Source organism: Girardinichthys multiradiatus, chromosome 12 (genome assembly GCF_021462225.1).
Source record: "Girardinichthys multiradiatus isolate DD_20200921_A chromosome 12, DD_fGirMul_XY1, whole genome shotgun sequence".
Taxonomy (NCBI): Eukaryota; Metazoa; Chordata; class Actinopteri; order Cyprinodontiformes; family Goodeidae; genus Girardinichthys; species Girardinichthys multiradiatus.
This window is the reverse complement of record NC_061805.1, coordinates 31,980,909-32,005,086: the sequence shown is the minus strand read 5'-3', so window position 1 is coordinate 32,005,086 and position 24,178 is coordinate 31,980,909. Positions and strand designations below refer to the sequence as shown.

At 40.1% G+C, this 24,178-nt stretch overlaps 1 protein-coding gene across 3 annotated transcripts in view; it reads left to right on the top strand.

Annotated features, from left to right (window-relative positions):
* The window catches only part of emid1 (EMI domain containing 1), a 98,062-nt gene that overhangs the window by 7,488 nt on the left and 66,396 nt on the right, over positions 1-24,178 (top strand). For all 3 annotated transcript variants that reach the window (XM_047381445.1, XM_047381443.1, XM_047381444.1), the window contains exons 2-3: positions 784-897; positions 4,358-4,461. In XM_047381445.1, the coding sequence (XP_047237401.1) occupies positions 784-897; positions 4,358-4,461 (218 nt within the window). The remainder of the gene's footprint in view (positions 1-783; positions 898-4,357; positions 4,462-24,178) is intronic.

Here is a 24,178-nt window from a genome sequence, read left to right as displayed (position 1 = left end):
TTCCTTATTTACCTGATAGCTTGTCGCTCAACAACCTCTCCAAGTTTTTTCCTATAAATTAAAGCCAAGTGATTTGTGATTAGCAAGATGAAATCAAAGTTGACTTTAAAAGTAGATGTTTCTCAGAATCATCTCCTGTGTGCAATCAGAAAGAGACATTTTCTGCTTGTTAAAAAGAGCTCTTAGTCAGGATTAAACTAAACCAATTAACTCTCAGTCTTTTCATAATTTCAACATTCACACAACTTGGTGTCTTTTAAAGACTTTTAATGAGATACTTAGAAATATGTTAGGTTTCGGGTACCTGCTCTGTAATCACATGGTTACTGAAGCATCTGCATGGTATAGTTTGTCAGTAGCCTCAGTGGGTCCCGATAATGTCTTATAAACCATCTATGGGAAGGCAGTGAACTTGTGACCTGGCTGTAACCCTTGTTAAAAATCTGCTCCAGAGGAACTACACTGAGAACAGATGTGTATTGATAGAGGACCGACTTCAGTGTAAATACAGCTCTTAATGCGCTCATTGGGAAAATTGTGGCTGATTAAAACCATTTAAACACCAAGAGGAAGTCTAAAAACAAAAGGGCAGGGGAGGGAGGAACAAAGAAAACCAACTGGGACTGCATGGCTAATTAGCTTTTGTGACAGTGTGTGATTGAAGACATTCTTCTCAGCCAAGTTAAAGAATGCGATTTTGGTTTTCATCTACAAGCAACAAATGTTGTTGATTCTGCCCTTATTTACAGTCTGTATCTCTGATTCACTCGTTCGTCTCTTCAGGAACTGGTGTCCTCATACAGTAACTAAGACAGTGACCTGCCAGGTGCAAAACGGGACAATCCTCCAACGGGTCTACCAGACCTGCCGCTGGCCACAGGGATGCTCAGGAGGCAGGTGAGAGATCAACAGGACATTCTGAACCCTGCTCTGCAATGCTGTTATAAACCTTTACTATCCTGTCTTTGAAAGACCCACAAATTAGTAATTATTTAGTTCACACAGTCAAGTTTTTAAATTTACATCTATTATAGATGCAGCGCATTCCATAACAGACAGAAGTTGAAAACTCAAAAAGGACAAAACAGAGCGACTTGTAGTCCTTTTTTATCCATCCTGTTATCTGCCTTACTGGTAGTGAAGAGATGGGATTTTACCAAGAGCTTGAAAATTAAGTAAATCCTTGCAAGTGGGGGAAGCTAACCAGCTAGTCAGTCATATTAGTCCCCCCCTCAGCTCATTTGGCGGATCAACTGATTGTGAGTCCGAAAGAATTATTCTCAAAGAACTATTAGACCTGGAAAATACAAGAACATACTTTTAAACATATCTAAACATATTTTTGATGCAACTGCAAAAGCTTAATAATATTATCCGGTGTATCGAGTAACGTTGTATCCTGCTCATTTGAAAATCTTCATTTTGAGTTCGTCTGAATGGCTAAAATAGGCTATAATAGGCTAAAACTGGCGGTGCATGTCTGAATAGCCAGTAGCCATCCAGAAGTCCAAAAACATATTTACTCTCCAACAAGCTCACCATAGTATGATATCTTTCTTCTACGGAAAATGGAGTTATAACCAACAATAACCAATAGTTATAACCAATAATAAATAAATAATCACAAAACTTTACTTCAAAAAAATCCTAACCCATTAGGTCTTGCTCTCCCGCCTGCTGCCTGAATAAACTGCAGACATGTCTTGACAAGTAGCTTCTGACATCTCTTTGCTTCTTGACTTAACTTCAAATAACTCTCCTATAATGAAAATAACTTCAAGTTATCTTGACTAGGTAACAGCATCCAAAACAGAGTGATGTCAGTGCCACCTGTTAGGGCATATGGTGCATTCACTGATCAGAAAAAAGATAGGATTGAATATTTTCACCTAGCTGATCCACAGCCAGGTTGCCGATTAAGCTGAAAATGGTTTGTTTCCACACACAAGCATATTTCTCATTGCATAATAGAATGCTAATAATGTTATGTTAAATTGTACAAAACATACAGACACGAGTCTCTTTAATAATTTTTTTAATTTCTGTTAAATGGTAACTTGCAATATTTATTTCAACCCTCGGGAACCCTCTATCTGACGCCACAAAGAATATCAAGTAAAATATTTTACTTTAAAATGTAAATGCTCCATTAAACTACACCTACTCGTTATCAGTTGTTGCTGAATGCATCCACAATGCATTTCTACAACTACTTAGTCCTACAAGAATAACACATGATTTACACCTAAGGCAAGTTTTTGAGTGGCTAGTTAACCATAATTGCTGGGGCCTTTTTGGACAGTAGGAGGAAGATGTGCTATCCAAAAAATGAACAGGAAGAACATTTATACTCCACACAGACGGGCCCTGGCTACAAGGAAATGGTGGTAATAACTCCCCACCTTGCAGCTCTTGTTTTAACATTGTACATTTGTACAAAGAAATGTGACATGAAAATGATCAATTATACAATTTATCCAGTGACAATTATACCAAAACCCATGAGAATACACCAAAAACACATTGCGGTGGTAGTGGTGACAGGAAAACACAAATTTATTTTTTAAATGCTTTTAAAGGAATAATTAAAAGTAAATTAAACTAATTTGATCTGCATGCAAGGGAAGTTTTTGTCTTTATTTAGTTCCTGTACAAATTTTAAAGCTAATTTTAAAGACTTTTAAAGCAAGGCTTAGCCCATTTGATCAACCTTAACAACCTCATTCAGACATCGTTATAGGTCTTTTAGTGGACATCTTTTCACCTTTCACTTTTCAGTCAAATTAAAACCTTGTCTACACCTAAAGTAACTCCATCTTTTGCATGTTAATTCAATTACACTTTGCTGTGGGGGGTGGGGGATAACTCAAACCCTTTTGTTTTGAGCATGCTCCCAATAAATCTTTGTTTGAAGGACTAGATTGTGCTCTGCACCCAGCACCCCCACATTACAAAAAGAAGTGGGAAACCCCCCCACCCCATTAAGTGAGTGTGCAAACAAAGGGGGAAGAAATGACATAGGATTGAGCCCTATTGCCCTTTTTGTTTTCTTGTAGCACAATTTATTAAGGAATGAATAATTATAGGGTGATCAAGTGGAGAAAAATAACTGTTGGCAGTTCTGAGAGTAACCAGACAGACACTTTTTGTTTTGTAAAACATTATAGGGACATTTGAATGGAGTCTACGAACAAGAGTCAGAGGGCTTATCCAAGACAAATGGTTGTGCGTGCAGTGATGTATGAGTTACCTTCTAAAGTCTACAGTTTTCTGCATGTCTGCATTTCTAAAAGGGAGTGGTGACTATCTTCACCTAATCTTGAATTTAGCCCTACTCCTCTATATGCATTGTTAATAGACATGCACAACAAATCATAATTTACTGCCCATTTTCTGATCTTTAGATTTTTTACAGATTTGGCCTTCTGATACTAATTTAATCCCACTAGGATTTCTCTTTATGAACTCTATTATAAGAAAACATACAAACACCAATAAAATTATTTTTGTTCTAGCCATACTGCTAAGTGGTCATTAATTATCTATATTAGTAGCAAAGGAGATGCAGTGCCATCTGTTTAAGAGAGAGGTTGCAACTATGGTTTTAATAATGTTTTATGAGATTTTTAAGGAACTGACATTTTGTCTACTGTCTTTAGCATGCTGTGTTCGCATGTTTAGCCTGGCTAGCCTTACTAAAACAGTTCTTTCCAGTTGTATCTCAATAGAGAATGTAGGACCTTACTGTAAATCTGAGATTTCCAACAGGCAGAGGTTTAAAGCTAATAATAAATAAAAATAAAACAGAGAACCTATGCCATACTCTATCTGGCCTTCCTGTTTATTCACTCATGTCTTGCTCTTCTCGCCTTCTCACAGCCTGAGCGAACCAAACATGTCTGAAAATGTCATTAAAAACACAGTTACATTTTCCTTTTAAATAGCTTCTTACATTGCTGTGCTTCATCAAACTAAAGTTTATGCATTTAACAGATACTGAAAGTAGCCAACTTGACTATTGTTACCATGACTTAGAGTGAAGGTACACCGATAGGATAAAGATCTGATTTTTGTAACTTGCTAATCGGGTGCTAATCAAGCTAGAAGTTGACCAACTCCAACCTGATTTTTAGGAGCATCTATAATTTTATTGAGTAAAAAGTTGAGTCTTTTAAAGGTAAACCCCTGTTTATGCTCCTAATGTGAATGACTGAACAAAGTAAGTACATCTAATTTTGACAGATCGCAGAGATGCACAAAGACATCAAAAGACATCAAGAAAGTGAGAGTAAGCAATTGCTTACAATCACAGTTATCTGTTTTTTGTGATATTTTTGATTTTGTGTGCATATTTCAGCTATAAGACAGTAGTGAGACCATCGTATAAAGTGGTGTACCGCACTGTGACCTCGCTCGAGTGGAAATGCTGTCCAGGATTCAGCGGCACTGCTTGCGAAGAAGGTAAGAGATAATTAAAGGAGGATGTTTAGAAGTATGGACAGAGTGATGAAACAAGGGCAAAAATGAATAGCAGGACCTTTTTCTTTTATTGTGTCCCTTTTCCTTTCCCTTTCTCCTCTGGCTTACTCATCTCCCCATTCCTCTGTTTTTTCATTAAAGGCTCATAGCCTGCATATAGTATGTGCCCTCCAATGTGCGTGTGCAAGTAATACTTTAGAACAGGAGTGATTTCCATTAAGCTTATATAAGGCAGCCTCTGTCCTTTAAATGAAGTTACGAAATAAGACGCTGTGGCCTCCTCAGGGTGAGTCAAATACCTCGGTTCTGTTAATCAGCCGTAATGTCTTCATTCCAGCAGTAAATTTACCCCATCAAGGCTTATTCTTTTCTGTGGTTTTCACTTTTATGATCCAGCTGGAACCAACTCTTCATCTGCTTAAAGTGCCATGCTCCCAGAGGTGTTTTCATGTCTCAGCTTACACACACACACACACATACACACACACACACACACACACACACACACACACACTCTCTTGTTTTGCTATATGTAGTGAGGACCATCTGTTGACTCCCATTGACTTCCATTGATTTTCAGTCATTTTCAACCCTTTCTACGCCCTAACCCTGACAATAGCCCTAAACCTAACTATTACCAGTGCATGCCTAACCCTAACCCTAACCTAAAGTCAATTCACACCATAGTCCTAAACCTAACTGTTAGCGAAATAGGTCGTGAGGACCAGCAAAATGTCCTCACTTTGGTACAAACGGTCCTCAATTTTATGGTGAAATCGGGAAAATGGTTCTCACTGTGATGCCAAGACAGGAACACACACACACACACACACACACACACACTCGTAATGTATAATGACTTTCCCTGGCACTAGTTTGCAGGTCTCGGCTGTCTGGGGAGAAGGGTGGGGCATCTGTTTATGTCGTGACCCGGAGCTTGAATGGGTGTAACATAAATTGTCAGGCCATACATGACAAAGGACAATAAATGTTTACAGTGGTTAAAGTGGTCACTTGCTGGTGCTGAAAACAGAGGCTGTATACTTCTTTTACGCTCACTCTCCTAGGAGAACCCTCCCTCTGGTTTGTGTTCTGCTGCAGTGTGGCTTAAGCTAAAGAAAAAAAATCTTTACTTTTCTTGCTTGACTGAACTTGCACACACAAAAACTTCCCAAATACGCTATTGAATTTAAACCTTCCCCAATATTGAAGTTAAAAAACATTCTCTGTCAGACAGAGCAGACTTTACTTAACAAAGGGAGAAACACACACAGTGAAACTGGGAGGAAATTATCCAATTAAGTTGTTGCTGTAGGAGATTCCCCTCCGGTTGTCATGGCAGTGGGGGTCCATCAAGCCAGCCGGGACGCTGGGATTAGGCACTTATCAGAGCGTCGTTCCGGGTGGCTCAGATCATAGAAGCTGCTCACTGGGAGTGACAGCTCCCTTTCATGGGGCCTTTACTCCTCTACACCGTGGATGCCATCCAGAGCTCCTGCCTTTTGAGCAAAACCTCAGGCCAGGATAGAACCTGATGCCCCACTCCTCTCCACCTCGTTCTGCTCCTTAAGGAGAAAGAAAGATCCGCTGCCACACGGGCAAAGTTGGAGGCCAGACCCTACTCAAACTGTGTAACCATAGTGTTGCCAAGTGAAGCTAAGGCTGCACTCGTGGTTAAGTCGGTGGAAGTTTGACGTCTCCTGAAAGATGTGCCTGCGTTTATCTGCCAATCATGTAATTTCCTTTTCTACACTTTCGGGTTTGAGTTAATCTGATTTAAAAAGACTTGAAAATCTAATCTGCTTTACTGTTTAAAGGGACGAATAAATATCATCCTATTAATATTAAAGAAATTAGTATTCCTGGATTTCAATTTTTGTGTATTTTGCTTTTAAGCAGCCATACAGTCTTGTAATCATTTAAAGATCAAACTTTTTTTTTTCTTTAGCGCTGTTTTCTAATTCTTTTGTCCAAACTCTGTACCTGATTTTGGCAAATGTTTTAAGCTTGAAGGGCTTAAAAATGGTTTTGGGGTGGTTTATTCAAAGTCTGGACCTAAACACAATTGCTTTGGCAAGACCTTAAACATACCATTTATGCTTGAAAATCCTCCCATGTTTCCAAATTAAAGCAATTCCACAAATAAGAGTTGGCCAGTCCATCCACAATTATGTAAAGACTATTTGCCATATATCACAAACATTTTATAGCAGGCTAGATCCGGTTGCTTTCCCCAATAACAAATAAAATTATTAGTAGACACCAGATGCCTCCATTTCAGATCGGATTGGACAAAACATTTTTCACAGCCCTTTCGATGTGAGTATTCTTTTCTCATGGAAACTCTCACCCCCACCTTGTCAATCAGCATGCATAACTCAACAGGTCCAGTCTGTGTTAAAGATAACATATCTCTGTTTCAGTTTTGGATTGTTTGTCTGCACAGCCAGAGCAGGAGTTTGCAGAGACAGATGAGACAGCTCCAAGGTCCGAGTTCATGCCATGCTGTCACTACGGCACCCGTCACGTGCAGACAAGGGGCTCTACCAAAGATTACATCCCGCAATTACATATAGCCAAAAGTAACCCCATCAGAGTGCAAACAGAGTAAAATAATACTCTATGAGGCAGACACCTTTCACATTAGCCTTCTTTCTCTTTTCTCTCACCCCAAACTCTGGACTTGGCTGGAATTCCAGGTCACTGGTGTAATTACTGGGTCTTAATTGTTTTCTATGAGGTTTGGGAAATATTGTCTTACTTCTGGACCTGGAACACAATGCACTTTATCTCTGATTGAGGCAAAAAGGGAAAAAAAATGGGGCTAAGTATTTGCAGATGGAAGCATTTTCATAGCATGCCAGAAACAGAGATTTAATGTATGCCTGTTTGGCTTTGGCATACCAAGAAAGTAAATGCTAGTTTTCAGTGGGGATATCTCAGCTTATGGCACATTTAACACAAATATCTAAATTACACCTCATTTAGGGACAATTTTGTGATGAGTATATTAGCCTGTAAAAGCAACATTATTACATTAAAGCTGACTTGAAACGCCTCAGGAAATGATGAAGGGTGATTGCACTCTCAGCAGTCATGTCTGCAAATTTTATTAGGTCAACAATTTGGACTTTTTCCTTCCATTTGCTGATTTTGATGGATTTTAAAAAGTGTGAAGATGACAATTTATAGAGGTAGCACCTAATATGTTGGTTTGGATTCTGCTTTATTGTCCAAAAGCACTTAAAAGGAACGTGGTTGCAGCTTATCGCAGGAGGAGGCCATCTTTCAGGAAACATATGGGGAATGTAAAGTTAAATTAGCACGGCTGTCAAATCTTTGCAGGTTTGAGAGGAGTAATGGGGGGGGGTGTCCCCCAATCGAGTCATATCTCGCTGCCAAGTGAAGGCTGCGGTTTTTTGGTCACAATTACAGTATGGCCGGGAGGCAGAGGCACACTGTCTGTAATAAGCTGGAGAAATGTAATCTGTGTTTTCACAGCTCAGCGCAGCTTATCTCAGGCCTGCACGCTAAAACCCCGCGCTTCAAACATCAGCCAGCTGGAGCTTGCTTTTTGCAAATGAAGAGTGGTGGTGCGAGAATGCCGGCATACAGTATGTCTTTGGCAGAGTCAGCGTGTGGGTGGGAGAGCGAGGCATTGAGGATTTATGCAGCGAGGGATGCAGCTGTACTCTGTAATTAGTTTCTTTAGTGGCTGCAGGCTTTAGATGCTGTGAGTGGAGGAACCCCATCCTTAAGTCTGAGGAGATGACATCAACTCCAACCTCTGTTAGACCACACAGATCTGCACTGTATTAGTAATAACGCAAAACTTTGACATATTTATGTCCAGCTTGCATCTGATATTTCCACTCACATTCCTAGACATCCCCTGCATTTGAATTAGCAGGTGTGCCATAGACTGTGTTATTCTTTCGTGTTCCAGTTCATTCAAAGTTAATTTGATTTGAGACGTTGCTGCACCCACAGCCACTCTCACGTGTATGAGATGCAGAAAGGATTCTGCATGCAAAGAAGGGCCACCACGGCTCAAATTCATAGTTACATAAATGGACAACACACAAGTGCTGTGCCCAAATTGGAAACAGCTGAAGTTGAGACGAACTGGGCCGAGAGATGAGATTACACTAAAAAGTGTCCAGCAGCGTCATCCTGTGCTGGCTAGCCCAGGAAAATTGTCTCGATTTCTACTAAGTAACTCCCAAAAGTGGTTAAAAATACCAATCAGACAGCCCTAAAATAAAAAAAGGAAAAGGAAAACTTTTCTAAGTATAGGTGTTGTCTAAGTGTGATGTAAAAACAAAATGAAACATTGTTTTCCACATTTTTCTCTGACAAATACCTGAAAGGTGCATTTGTGTGCACCATTATGCTGCCAATGTCATTTTTCCCTTGTTGGAAAGTGTGTTCAGGGTGAAATACAGTGTTTTTTTTTTTTTTTTTTTTGCTATATGTTTTTTTCATGAATACTAGAAAGTAAAAGTTTGGTCTTCGCTAAAATACAAGTACTCTAAAGTTTGTGGTAGTTTGACAAAAATATGGAAAAGTTTAAGAGGTGTGAATACTTTTGCTCATGGGGATGAGGTATTAAAATTGACACAGACATTACTAACTATGTTACTATGACATTATTTAAATTTACAAAGTAAAACCATTGCTATTTCAGGTGTAATAATGATGCAGTCATATAACTTGTCTATTAACTACACATTTTCCTCATGTTTACATAAGGAGGCAAAAACAAAATGTTGAATTATTCTCTGATCCAACCAGGCCAATTATTTAGGGAGATTATAAATATATATTTTCCTTTCCTTGACTTGTTTTGATTCAATGCCCTATTGTTGAGCTTCACCAGTTTTTTTCTAATATAAAATAAAATCTCGTAAATCTCTAAAAAAAATACAGCCACACAGTACTTTCACCAGACCTTCGTTAAACTTTCATGCACACTTAGCCTCGATTTTGAGTTAACTTTTATGTATCTTGCCCTTGGACTGGAAATGGCTCTTCTGCTTAGTGATTTATTTACGATTTCCCAAGACTTCCAGCAAGAGAACACAGAAAACTGCTTTTCCTGTAGTCAGAGAGAAATGAAGCGGGCCAAGCCAGCGGTCCTCAAAAAACTTTAAAGGGAACATATCATGCTTTTAAATCCTTCCTTTTTACACTTAGATCACTCATTTGTGGTCCAAAAAACATGAAACTGGAATGGTTTGTTCTGAATTTCTTGTTAACGTAGCTCCACAGGCTCCTCTTTTACCCCTGTTCTGAGGTGCATCTCAGAACAACTTGTTTTGGTGTGGTTCCCTTAATGCTATTGAGGCACTTCACATCTCGGCCCTCTCTGGGTCAAAGAGGATTCCACTTTAACCCGTTTGGCCATTTTTGCAGTTTGATAACAGAGATAAAATTATCCAGCGCCTCGAAAACAAGACAAAAACAATGCAAAACAGTGTATGTAATAATAATATTCAAATCAAGCAGTACGGTTATGCCCTCGAGCTAAAAGCAGCACACAGCATTAACATAAGTAGAAGGCATGGTGCTACTGCTATCAAAACAATGGCCAGGGCGCCATATCAACAAACATTGTCATTTGCACCTATTTGCATCGTTTCCATAGACAGAAGGAAACTGGTGTTTAGACCCATCAGGGATCATTTCCCTTGTCTGATTCAGGGGAAACAGTATCTGACAGGGTGTTTAGATGCATCAGGATGCATTTCCCCAATTTAATAGAGGGGGAACAGTATCTGACGAGGTGTTTAGACACCGTCAGATATCTATCTATCTGTGTGTTTGGGCATATATACAAGCTATCTATAAACGGACATATATCAGTTTATCTGATGAGAGTACACTAGCTCAATAAAAGTGGGTCAACTACGGTGTTTGAGCTTTCATGGCCGCCGTAGTTCCCTTGTGGCTCGAGCAGAGTGAGCTGGTTTCTTGCCGCCTTGGCGTTGTGGAGGTGCAGGGGAAACAGTATCTGATGGGGAAACGTGGACCGACGTAAACCCTGTTCGGAAAAAACAGTCATGGAAATGCTCCAAGTGGAGTTCAGTAGGGCTAAATCGAGCCAGTAGAAAAGGGACATTAAATGCTGCCGCGCAATTGCGAGGGGACATGAGGAAGGAGCTTGCTGCAGGTCCGTAAAAAGTAATCTTTTCACTTCTTTCGCTTTTCTAATTCATAAAACTAAAGGTATAGATTTTCTGCTTTAGAAATTAACTACCACCACCAAAGCACATCGAATGGAGCTTATAGTCTGAGGTAAACTTGTGCTTCAGGGTGGCGCACAGGACTCCACTGAGGGCGTTAATGGGCTGGTTAGCCTAGTCTTTTCGCATTAAGATGAATAAGCTGATTAGCAGCAGTTTTTCTCTGAAATTTCTTAACTGACTGACATGTAACCAAAGTCAAATATAGCTTTTATTGTCTGTTGGCTGTGTTTGACTTTTGATGTATTTTATTAGCATTTTAAAGCCAATTTAAGTGTTTTATTGGTGCTATGGAAAACTTAAAGCTGTTTCAATAGTCTAGTGTATTAGCACTATGCTCTTTAATTTATTGTAGGCTTTATGGCTTTTGGTCCATTGACATTGATACTGAACTATTTCTTTGGAATTATATATCGTACAATACTGAACATGTTTTTGATACATAAGTAAGTTGTACAAACCGTATTCTTTATGATGTATTAATTATTATACTTTAGTACACTTTTGACTTATTGAAACCACATAGTCCTGTTCTGAACCTTAGGCCACAAGGCCTTGATCCAAGCCGGGAGGTTTCACCTGGACCTTCATGTCGGGTTGGTAGGAGGCTCTTGCGGCCATCTTACTCTGCCATTCGCAAACTCGTTACTCAGCGAGCCACTTTCACGTTCGCTCACGCCACAGTTTTTTTCCCCAATCACGAACACTTGAACTATTTTTCCCTCCTGGATCACAACTTTGTTATTGGTGTTTATGCATGTATGTTCTTGAATTGCAATTGACTTTATTATGGATGGCCTTTCTCTAGTTTTCATATGTCTTTGTTCCATGTTGTTGTCTATTAAAACTTTAATATGTATGGTACCAACTTAACCTAAATTCATGTCTGTGTCTCTGTGTCGCTTGCTCTACGAGTCAAACTCTTAACTTTTGATCGTGGCCCAATTGATCTACATTTGTACGGTTACATTCTTAAGTATACCTTCTGTACTTCCATGATAATATAGTAATGTACCTGCTACATACACACACATACAAATTGGCTCCCTGCCTTTCAACTCATCACCATCTCTAAGCACACATATATACAGTGTAGATTAACATGATGTAGGTGCCACTTAACACAGCATCACTGTTCTTTGTTGGGCTGTGAGACGGGAATGAAACTTAATTGACGCCTGAACGATATTGTTGTGACAATGGGACACTGATGTATAGGCTCCCTGAAGCTGATAAGTTCGAATGATCTGATCTGAAAGCTGGAAATCTCTCTAACAACCTTCAATGTTTTAAATCACACTATCAGGTACATACTGTCTCCTGTATGGGAAGAAACTTGTGGCAAAAAAATTCAGTTTTAAACCATTAAATTCAGTTTCAATTTACTGAAATTCATTTTCAAACCAATGCATTTAATTTCAAATTATGCAAACACAGATTCAGTCTAAGCAATTCAAATTCATTTTCTGATGGCACGAGTTTCTTCCCATACTCCTGCTTCTAGATCATAAATCAAGCGTTTGTATAAAATTTCCCTCCTGTGTCTTTATTCAGGTTCATGATTATTTGTTTTCAGGTGTAGCAGGCAGTTTTATTTTAAATTTAAATTTTGCCTCAGGACTGAGCTAACATGTATTTAGAGCCCTTTCATCCAAGCAGACTACAAGTTATCAGTCTGAAGTGCACAAATCATCTTGTTCACAAATCAACAGTGTTTTTTACTTGATCAGCCCTGACTCTAAACCCCAGTCCTTTTCAGATCAATGAACACAACACAGCACTGCTGTATTAGAAGCACTGCTGGATTAAGGATAAATGCTTTAAAATATGAACTCTGTAATAATTTTGTCTTTGTTTTAAAATGAGGAAAAAACAGTCAAATCCTGTTTTACAATGACTGGTCTTTTGCACACAGTGTGACATCACCTCTCCTAAATCTACATAATAATTAACCGATCACGACAGACAGGCTAGAAAGAAATTCTACAAATACTTCTTGTCTTAAAATCTTTAAAGAGAAATCCAAATTGACTAAAATTGCAATCAGCAGAGCAAAACTTTACAAAACTCAGAGATCAGTCATAAAATTTAGATTGGTGCATTTGTATTCAGTCATCAGTCATTTTCTACCGCTTATTCCATAGCGGGTCGCGGGGAAGCTGGTGCCTATCTCCAGCAGTCTATGGGCGAGAGGCGGGGTACACCCTGGACAGGTCGCCAGTCCATCACAGGGAAACACACAAACAACCATTCATACACCTAAGGGCAATTTAGAGTGACCAATTAACCTAACAGGCATGTCTTTGGACTGTGGGAGGAAGCCGGAGTACCCAGTGAGAACCCACGCATGCACGGGGAGAACATGCAAACTCCATGCAGAAAGACCCCCGGCTGGTAATCGGACCTAGGACCTTCTTGCTGCAAGGCAACAGTGCTATCAACTGCGCCACCGTGCAGCCTGCATTTGTATTCAATTAAATTCAATTCAGTTTTATTTATATAGTGCCAATTCACAACACATGTTGTCTAAAGGCTCTTCACAAAGTCAATTCAATCCAGTCATACAGATATCAAGTCAGGTACATACATTCCAATTAATCCTAACTATCGAACAGTGCAGTCAGATTCAGTTCTTTATTCGAATTGATTTAAAAGTTTTTCTAACTAAGGAAACCCAGCAGATTGCATCGAGTCAGTGACTTGTAGCAGTCACTCCTCCTGGATGAGCATGTAGCGACAGTGGACAATCACTGGCGTTGACTTTGCAGCAATCCCTCATACTGAGCATGGATGTGGCGACACTACAGGATGTGTCACTACTACTACAGGGTTAAACACTGAAAGACAGGGCCAAGTGTATCATCAGTAGAAGGTGAGCATTAAGTTGTTGGCAGCAGAAGCTTGGACGATGCCCCCCTCAGGAAGGTGTCACAGGTAGACACAGTCAGGCCAGGTGTAGCTTCTAGGAAGAGAAAAGAGAAAGAACATAAAGTTAAAGGCTGAAATAACAGCAAATAATGCAAAATTGAAGAGTAGTATGAGAATGTAGCAGAGAGAGTGGAAGTGGTCATTAAGTCGTCCAGCAGCCTAAGCCTATTGCAGCATAACTACAGAGATAGCTCAGGATAACCTAAGCCACTCTAACTATAAGCTTTATCAAAAAGGAATGTTTTAAGCCTAGCCTTAAAAATAGACAGGGTGTCTGCCTCATGGACTAAAGCTGGGAGCTGGTTCCACAGGAGAGGAGCCTGATAACTAAAGGATCTGCCTCCCATTCTACTTCTAGAGACTCTAGGAACCACCAGTAAACCTGCAGTCTTTGCTCTGTTAGGAATATATGGAACAATCCAATCTCTGATGTATGATGGAGCTAGATCATTAAGGGCTTTATATGTGAGGAGGAGAATTTTAAATTCTATTCTGGATTTAACAGGGAGTCAATGAAGGGAAGCTAAAATAGGAGAAATATGATCTCTCTTTTTAATTTTGATCAGAACTCTTGCTGCAGCATTTTGAATCAGCTGAAGGCTTTTAACTGCAAAGTTTTTCAGCGTCACTCCTGGACAGGATATTTCAAATTTTGGCAATGTTCTGGATGTGAAAGAAGAAAATCCTAGAAACCTGTTTAATATGAGATTTAAATGACTTGTCCTGGTCAGAAATAACACCAAGGTTTTTTACTTTATTACCGGAGGTCAATTTAATGCCATCCAGGTTAAGTGATTGACTAAGCAGTTTCTTTTTTAAAGACTCCAGTCCAAAGACGACAACGTCTGTCTTGTCTGAATTTAGAAGCAGAAAATCTAAAGTCATCCAAGTTTTATGTCTTCAAGACATGCTTGTAGTTTATCTAACAAGTTGGGCTCATCAGGATTTATGGATAAGTAAAGCCGAGTATCATCAGCATAACAGTGAAACTCTATCCCGTGCTCCCTGATAATTTCACCTATTGGAAGCATATGGGGTTGGACAATGAAACTGAAACACCTGGTTTTAGACCACAATAATTTATTAGTATGGTGTAGGACCTCCTTTAGCGGCCAATACAGCATCAATTCGTCTTGGGAATGACATATACAAGTCCTGCACAGTGGTCAGAGGGATTTTAAGCCTTTCTTCTTGCAGGATAGTGGCCAGGTCACTACGTGATACTGGTGGAGGAAAACGTTTCCTGACTCGCTCCTCCAAAACACCCCAAAGTGGCTCAATAATATTTAGATCTGGTCACTGTGCAGGCCATGGGAGATGTTCAATTTCACTTTCATGTTCATCAAACCAATCTTTCACCAGTCTTGCTGTGTGTATTGGTGCATTGTCATCCTGATACACGGCACCACCTTCAGGATACAATGTTTGAACCATTGGATGCACATGGTCCTCAAGAATGTTTCGGTAGTCCTTGGCAGTGACGCGCCCATCTAGCACAAGTATTGGGCCAAGGGAATGACATGATATGGCAGCCCAAACCATCACTGATCCACCCCCATGCTTCACTCTGGGCATGCAACAGTCTGGGTGGTATGCTTCTTTGGGGCTTCTCCACACCGTAACTCTCCCGGATGTGGGGAAAACATTAAAGGTGGACTCATCAGAGAACAATACATGTTTCACATTGTCCACAGCTCAAGATTTGCACTCCTTTCACCATTGAAACCGACGTTTGGCATTGGCATGAGTGACCAAAGGTTTGGCTATAGCAGCCCGGCCGTGTATATTGACCCTGTGGAGCTCCCGACGGACAGTTCTGGTGGAAACAGGAGAGTTGAGGTGCACATTTAATTCTGCCGTGGTTTGGGCAGCCGTGGTTCTATGTTTTTTGGATACAATCCAGGTTAGCACCCAAACGTCCTTTTCAGACAGCTTCCTCTTGCGTCCACAGTTAATCCTGTTGGATGTGGTTCATCCTTCTTGGTGGTATGCTGAGATTACCCTGGATACCGTGGCTCTTGATACATCACAAAGACTTGCTGTCTTGGTCACAGATGCGCCAGCAAGATGTGCACCAACAATTTGTCCTCTTTTGAACTCTGGTATGTCACCCATAATGTTGTGTGCATTTCAATATTTTGAGCAAAACTGTGCTCTTAGCCTGCTAATTGAACCTTCACACTCTGCTCTTACTGGTGCAATGTGCAATCGATGAAGACTGGCTACCAGGCTGGTTCAATTTAACCATGAAACCTCCCACACTAAAATGACAGGTGTTTCAGTTTCATTGTCCAACCCCTGTATATAGTGGAGAGAATTGGCCCAAGTACTGAACCCTGTGGTACTCCACAATTAACCCTGGAGTTTGAAGATAATTTATCATTTACATGAACAAACTGGAATCTGTCAGAGGAATAAGATTTAAACCAGCCTAGTGCAGGTCCCATGGATCCCTACAGTATATTCCAGCCTTTCTAGAAGAATATTGTGATCGACTGTGTCAAATGCAGCACTGACATCTAATAGGACAAGCACAGACACAAGTCCATTATCTGAGGCCATAAGAATATCATTAGTGACTTTCAGCAGAGCTGTTTCAGTGCTATGATGACCTCTGAAACCTGACTGAAACTCTTCAAACAGATCATTTCTGTTTATAAGTTTACAAATTTAATGAGCAAATATTTTCTCAAGAATTTTAGATAAAAACGGAACATTGGATATAGGTCTGTAATTTATTAAGTCATCTTAATCAAGCGAAGGTTTCTTAATAGCCTATGAAACATATCCATTTACTAAGGATAGATTAACCATACCTAAAATGGGGCTGGTAATCAAAGGGAACACTTCCTCAAATAATTTGGTTGGGATTGGGTCTAACATACAAGTTGAAGGTTTAGATGAAGCTAATATTCTTGATAACTCAGGAAGCTCCACAGGATCAAAACAGTCCAAACACAGTTCAGGTTCTACAGTTTGTAAAAGCAACTAACACATTTTTGTTTAGTTTTTGAAATGTGATCCAATTTGTTTAATTTCTGGGCTGGGATTTACAAAAATATTATGACCTGTTGCAAAAAACATACAGATAAGTTGTTACTTTTGTAAACATTCCACATAAGCCATAAATATTCATGCTTCATATCACTACCCAGGATTTTTTATTCTTAAATAAGAAAATACTTAGACATAGACTCACTCTTTCAAACTCTTTCATCAGTCAGTTGCATAAATTTTCTGTGAAAAGCTGTAAACTCTTCCTTTACTGGTGCCTCAGCCCGTCTGCTCAGTGATAACCAGACCAAAAGCATAAAACATATTTAAAAAAAATTGCTGTCATTGCTCACTCCCACTAGTTCTTTTGTCACTGTTATTAGTTCATAAACACATATAAAACCACATCAGAGGAGCCCCAGTGTTGTGGCTCAGTGGGTGGGGATTTTATGAACCAGAACTACAAACCTTCTCCCAGCCAGAGTACACTTAAGTGCACACAGACCACCACATCACAGCGGTCTTGTTGTGACAACATCTTTTATGGCCTCTTGCCATCCAACCCCTCTGGGGTTGGGTTCAGTTTCCCACCAACCAAGCTGAGCACTTATAGAGTTAAGCTTTTCCTGAGGTCATGGCTGTGGGTACTTCTTTTGTGGTCATGTCCAAATGTATAAGAAAAATAAATGAAAACAATACAAGCAAGACTAGACTACCAAAAAGGATGATATATTGGGTTAATACGTGTTAGGCAATTAATTATGAAATATTTATACCTATTAAACTTTTTCACTTCTTGTCACATTACTACCACAAACATCAATGTATTTGGTTGGGATTTTACATCATTAACACAACAAAATGTGAAGTGGAAGGAACATTATTTCCAGTCTTCAAAAATGTTCGAAAATTTAAATCTGCCACCCACCCACCCAATACTCAATACTTTGTAGGACCACCTTTAACCTCAACTACAGTTGCAATTTATTTGGGCTTCGTCTCTATTAGCTTTTCACATCTAGAAATGGAAATTGTTGCTCATTCTTCTTTGCTCTGTCAGATTAGAAGGGGTGCATCTGATAACAACATTTTCTCAATTTGATTTAGGTGTGGACTTTTTTTTTGGTCTAAACCTTTTCATTGTAGTTCTGGTTGTATGTTTAGGGCTGTTGTCCTGCTGGAAGGTGAACCTCAAACACAGTCTTAAGACTTTTTGCAGCCTATATCCGGTTTTCTTCCTAGATAGCCCTGTGTTTAGCGCCATGCATTTTGGGTGATGTGCTGTGTAGGTGTTTAACCACACATAATGGTTTGCATGTAGGCCAAGGTGTTGAATTTTGTCACATGTGACCAAACCACCATTTTCCACATGTGCTGTGTACCTTTCACTGTTTGTAGCACACTTTTTGAGGACTTCTTATTGCTTTTTTTTCCCTCATCACTCTTCCATTAATGTTGATTTCTGAAGTACACAGCTGGTGTACCACCTGAGCTGTGGTTCTCTGCAGCTCCTCCGTAGTTAAAATGGGTCTCTTGGCTTCTTCTCTCACTAATATGCTCTTTGCCTGATCTGTCAGTATAGGTGCCATTCTCTTTCCATTTTCAGATGATGGATTAAATAGTTTTACATTAACATTTTAAAGGGGACATATGCTTTTAAATTCTTCCTTTTCACACTTAAATCATTCAGTTGTGATCTAAATAAAGTGGAACTGCAATGGTTTGGTCTGAACTTCTTGTTATTGTAGCTCCACAGGCTCCTCTTTTACCCCTGTTCTGAAGTGCATCTGAGAGCAACTTGTTTTAGTGCGGTCTCTTTAAATGCTGCTAAGGCACTTCACACCCCACCCCCCTACAGGTCAAGGTGTGCTCCACTTTAACCCGTTCGGCCATTTTTGTAGTTTGATAAACAATTATCTAGTGCCACAGAAACAAGAGAAAAACAACAAAAGCAATGCAAAACTGTTAATGTAATAACACTATTTAAAAGACGCAGTACAGCACTGACAGAAGCAGAAGGCACGATGCTACTGTTTTAAAAACGATGGCCAGGACGTCATATCAACACACAATAAATTCATGTCTAAAATAAAGTTTGTTGTCATTTTAGCAGTATTTGTTGCTTAGTGCTTTGCTGCATCCTGCGTTTCCATAGATGGAAGGAACTGACCCCTTAATCAGATGAAGTCTTTCAGCAGAACTTTCTCGATTCTCGCAGAGGTTGCTGAAGGCACTCGTCCTTGAAGTCGGGGAAATAGGAATTTCCCCACTGATGAGGGAACATTTCCAAGACAAGTACTTCAAAGAGGCACTTCAAAGAGGTTCTGATGCTCGGGGACGGTATAATAAATTGTGTGGGTTGATACACCCAACAACCGAACTGAGGTTATCCTCTCTCAGCGTAGGCATACTTGAGCTTGGACTACAAAATCGCAGCGAGAAATAAATATGGCGGATACGCAAAATTGATCAGCCAGAAGTCCATGACCTTATTTAGCTGCTCCGCAGCAAATACTGTGATGTAACAGTTGGAAAAACGTATCAGATGATAGAGAAAACTGAACGGACTGAAAAATATGACCCAAACCGAATATAAAGATATCTTTGCAACACCTGGAGAGACTAAATTTAACTTTTCTGCTCCAAGTACACAAGAAAATTGATTTAAAGGCTATAAAAGTGGATTTTGCATGATATGTCCCCTTTAAAGCATTGCTGAATTATTTAGCATTTATGGCCAAAGATATTAGGATCCACAGTGGAGGGTTTAAAGAGCTTCAGGAGCCACAAGCCATACGCAGGTTAAAGAACCCTGCTCTAGTTCCTTGAGGGAGAACTGAATATGTGACTCAGGAAATGTTGAAAGTTTCCCAACAGATGAAAAGAAAGTTGTCCATAGTGACAGGAAATAACAATTACTATGGAATCACAAAGTACTCAACAGTTTACCTTTTAATGGGGTTTTCTTTAGGTTCATTGGAATTATTTTGTTTACAAATTTAAATATCAGAATCAAAATCAGCATCAGCTTTATTGCCAAGTTCGTACATACAAACAAGGAATTTGCCTCCGGTACACTATGCTCTTTGGTTTTGTTTTTGTATTACAGAATATACATATTTACAATGTACAATATACACATATCTAATAAAAAAGATGCATTTGCAACATCTGTATGCTGTTGTTCTGTACTCTATTGAGTGTTCATCAGAGAAACAGCCTGGGGGAAGAAACCGTCTCTGTGGCGGCTGGTTTTAGTGAGCAGTGCTCTGTAGCGGCGGCCTGAAGGTAAAACTCTGAACAGTTTATGTGCAGGGTGTGTGGGGTCTGCAGAGATTTTAGCAGCTCTTTTCTTGACCCTAGACCTGTATAAGTCCTGGATGGAGGGAAGGTCAGCTCTGATTATTCTCTCTGCAGTCCTGATTATTCGTTGCAGTCTGGACCTGTCCTGTCTTGTGGATGAGCCAAACCACACTGAGATGGATGAAGACAGGACAGACTGAATGATGGCAGTGTAGAAAATGACCAACAGCTCCTGTGGAAGGTTGAACTTCTTGAGTTGCCTCAGGAAGTACAGTCTCTGCTGGGCCTTCTTTCGAACAGTGTCTATGTGTGAAGACCATCTCAGGTCCTCAGAGATGGTGGTTCCTAAGAACCTGAAGTGGTCCACGGCCGATACAGTGTTGTTGAGGATGGTGAGGGGGGTGTATGGGGGTGGTGTTCTCTGAAAGTCCACCACCATTTCCACAGTCTTGAGTGGGTTCAGTTCAGTCTACAAATGAACATTTGCAGGTTTGAATGTATCATGCTATTTATTGAAATCAGGAATTTTGCTTTGTGTATTGTCTCATTCTTGTGAGCTAATCTCACAGCTACTGTTTGGATCAGGCAGGCCTTTTCAATATACAGCACTGCACAGCCTTTTTAGCTTGTTTAGACCACCTTAGGGCCACAGAGTAATGTACACACATGCCTAAATGCTTTGAATTTAGTTTTTAAGGGCTGTGGCAGTGTTGATGTTGCTAGTAGGGCTAGTGAGGCCCATTGTGGTGAAATCATCAACTATGGAGTGCACCCCTAAACCTGTAGATCCACGCCTACCTTCTGTCAGCCCCACTGCCCCATCAGGATCAACCAACACTGGTGTTTTCCTTGGACCCCGGCCACAACCAGAGCCAGGCTGCTCAAAATGGCTCTTCCACTTCAATCATGACCATAATCCCAGTACAGAGAGGGTTTATCTGTGTGTGTTTCTGCTTCTTCAGGTGTTTATAGCCCACTCAGCCATTCCTGCTGATCTCACAGTGAGGGCCTGGATGGAGGCAAACACGCTCATAGATGTTTAAGGCACTAAAAACACCTTCTTGCTTAAGTCCAGACACATACAGTCAGCTTGTGCTTACAGACAAACACATAAATCACAATATAAATACATTTCCCACCACAAAGTTATTGTCTGCTTTCTGCAGAAAGCATTTTTTTCTTCTAATCTGTATGATGAACACAGCTCTGGTCTTTTAAAATACAAAGAAATTTGCTTTAGCCTTAACTTTTATAGATATTGGTTGACTTTGCCCTACGTGCATGCATAATGCCTTACCTCAAGGGAGCAAACTGTGTCGTCTTAGAGCGTGACTGTTTGCTTATTGACGCTATTTGAACAGCAGGTCTTCTTTTCCATGTAGTTGAGAATTAAACAGATGCACAACTTTGGTTTGCACATATTTAGCTTTTTTCTGTTTCTGGACATGTACCAGCATGTGTACCCTGTCGATAATAAGTTCCCAAATGGCTGACCACAGTCTGGATCTGGAAACAAAAACAGTCCTATCTGGACCCTAATAGATGATGATTTACCTACGCCTAGTTTAGTGCAATTCCGGTAATACATTTTAACTTGTAGTGCTTTTTAAAATTTTAATGCACTCAAAGTACTGCGACTACTTTCTAGCCATTTATTGATTAAATATAAAACTAATAAAGAAAGCTGAACAGTTAGTGATTAGGCTGCCTGCATGGGAACATAATTTAATAGTGTTCCCACAAAGCTTCCGTGCATAAGAAACCCCCTAATAAATCTGGGTTGAAGTTTCAGACCGACTACTGAAATAATCGCACTAGATAATGACATCCAGCCAACGACATATCCTTCTCGTTTTACACACATTTACGAAGAAAATACCACTTCAGTTTTAATTATGATCATGCTGTGAATAGAGGTTCTCCTTTGGGAATATTGTCTGAATGGGAAATTCAGTGAAAGGTCTGAGTTCACACTTGTACAGGTGAGACAATCTGGTCCTGAATCACACAAGTTGTCCTTTCTGACCGCTCTCAGAATGATCGCCCTCGTTGGACATCCCTCATTACTACATCCTATTTACAAAAGACCAAAAAGGATTACTGACAGTTAATGTGTTTTATTTGAACCCTTCTCTTTGCCAGTGTAAACAGATCTCTATTGAAGCTGAGTTACTAAATCTGCACCCAGGGAGACAACATGGAGACTTACAGTTTGTCCTGAAAGTGTGTAACCTCAACTGTCAATCCCTTTCTATTTTCCTCTAGTCTCACTCAGACCAGCTAGGGATCATAACAGTCAGTCATTTTCTACCGCTTATTCCATAGTGGGTCACGGGGGAGCTGGTGCCTATCTCCAGCAGTCTATGGGCGAGAGGCAGGGTACACCCTGGACAGATCGCCAGTCCATCGCAGGGCAACACACAAACAACCATGCACACACCTAAGGTCAATTTAGAGTGACCAATTAACCTAACAGGCATGTCTTTGGACTGTGGGAGGAAGCCGGAGTACCCGGTGAGAACCCACGCATGCACGGGGAGAACATGCAAACTCCATGCAGAAAGACCCCAGGCTGGGAATCAAACCCAGGACCTTCTTGCTGCAAGGCAACAGTGCTACCAACTGCGCCACCATGCAGCCCAGATCATAACAGGATGCTGCTAATCTAAAGAACTAGAATTAAAAGGAGGACGTTAGTGTTTTTCTGATGTAACAATGGCTGCACATTTTACAGCCCAAGGGAGACATTACATTCTGAAGTAATCTCCAGGATGAGCATCATCCAAGCATGTACCCTAGTTTTTATTTGGGACAATAAATATTTTAACATATCTACACAAAAGAAAGCTATTTAGATTTCTGCTTCCCTTTTGGTTCCCAGTTGGTAACCCCTCGTGGTTGGTGGACAGTGGAACAGGACTAAAAACAAAGAGGGCAAAGGATTTAGAGGTTCAAGGATTTGTGCTTTCCGGCACAATAATGGTATTGTCCCTTAAGTGGCAGCACTGTATGATAAGAGGTTTCTTGAGATGTACTCATTCTGGGTTTGTCTTGAATTTCAGAGACATTTCATGGCTTTGATGCTAAATGACTACAATGTGCCTTTTCTAATGCTGCTGTATCAGTAAATCAGTGGAAGGACCAAAGACGAAAAGTGCTGCAGCATTTTGAGGGGAGATATCCATGGAGAACTATTTGCACTTTGTCTTTAGTTCTGTCTTCTAAATGTCTAATTTTACCCTGTTTTCCACCATCAGACCTCAATGGACCTAAGGCTGTCAGTGTCCAGTATAATTATGATGGAAGCCTTGCTTGCTCTGAGGTCCGTTTATTGAAAGAAGAGGGCAAGCTGTGAAATATATTACAAACACGGCTCTTGATCATTCATCCATCTGAGCAGCTCTTTTTTTTTTTTTTTGCCAAGGTGGAATTCCTTTCTTCTAGCTTCACCTGACCTGTGCAGAAACATTAGATCGAGGTAATGCCAGTCCAAATTGGGGCTTCTCAAGGGGCTGTTGGTCACAATGAAGGCAGGCTCATTCAGGCAAACTGTCTTCTTAGAGGACCAAGGCTGCAAGGTGGGTTGAAGTCAACCAGCCACCAAGCAAGGTAGTGACAATGCCTTAAGGACGTTACAATGACAGTGAGCCCACCTGGTTGGGGGACTGAAGACGAAAACACACTGGGACATTGCTTTCTGTGTTTGTGGCACCAAAAATTATGATTTTCTTGGTTTTAAACACAAATTATAATTAAAATCATCTGTTAATTTTGTGAATCCCGTATTGCATATCGTCATGTGACCTGTTCTCATTAAACCCTGAAAAACCACAGTAAATTCAGTCTTTGCCCCTAAAATCAGTAACTGTTCTGAGAGGTGTTTATCCTTTAAACACATGAAAAGTAATACAGTTAACCCCCAAATTGTTCCTAACAATGTCAGATTAAGTTTGAAGTAATTATTCAAACAAACCAACATGTTTTCTTTCTTACTGGTGGGAAAATTTGCTTTTTAAAGTGGCTCAGCTAGAGTCCCAATTTAAATCTGTTAAAGGAGCTAAAGTTTAGGGTAAAAGCAAGGAGGCATTCCAATTTCAGAGACATGGACGTCATCACCAAAGATAAGTCAACCCACCAGAAACAAACTTCTTTGTTTGAAAATACTCTGGTGCTTTGATGAATGTCCCTGTAACACTGGATACGAATAATTGTTTATGTTCATCACCATT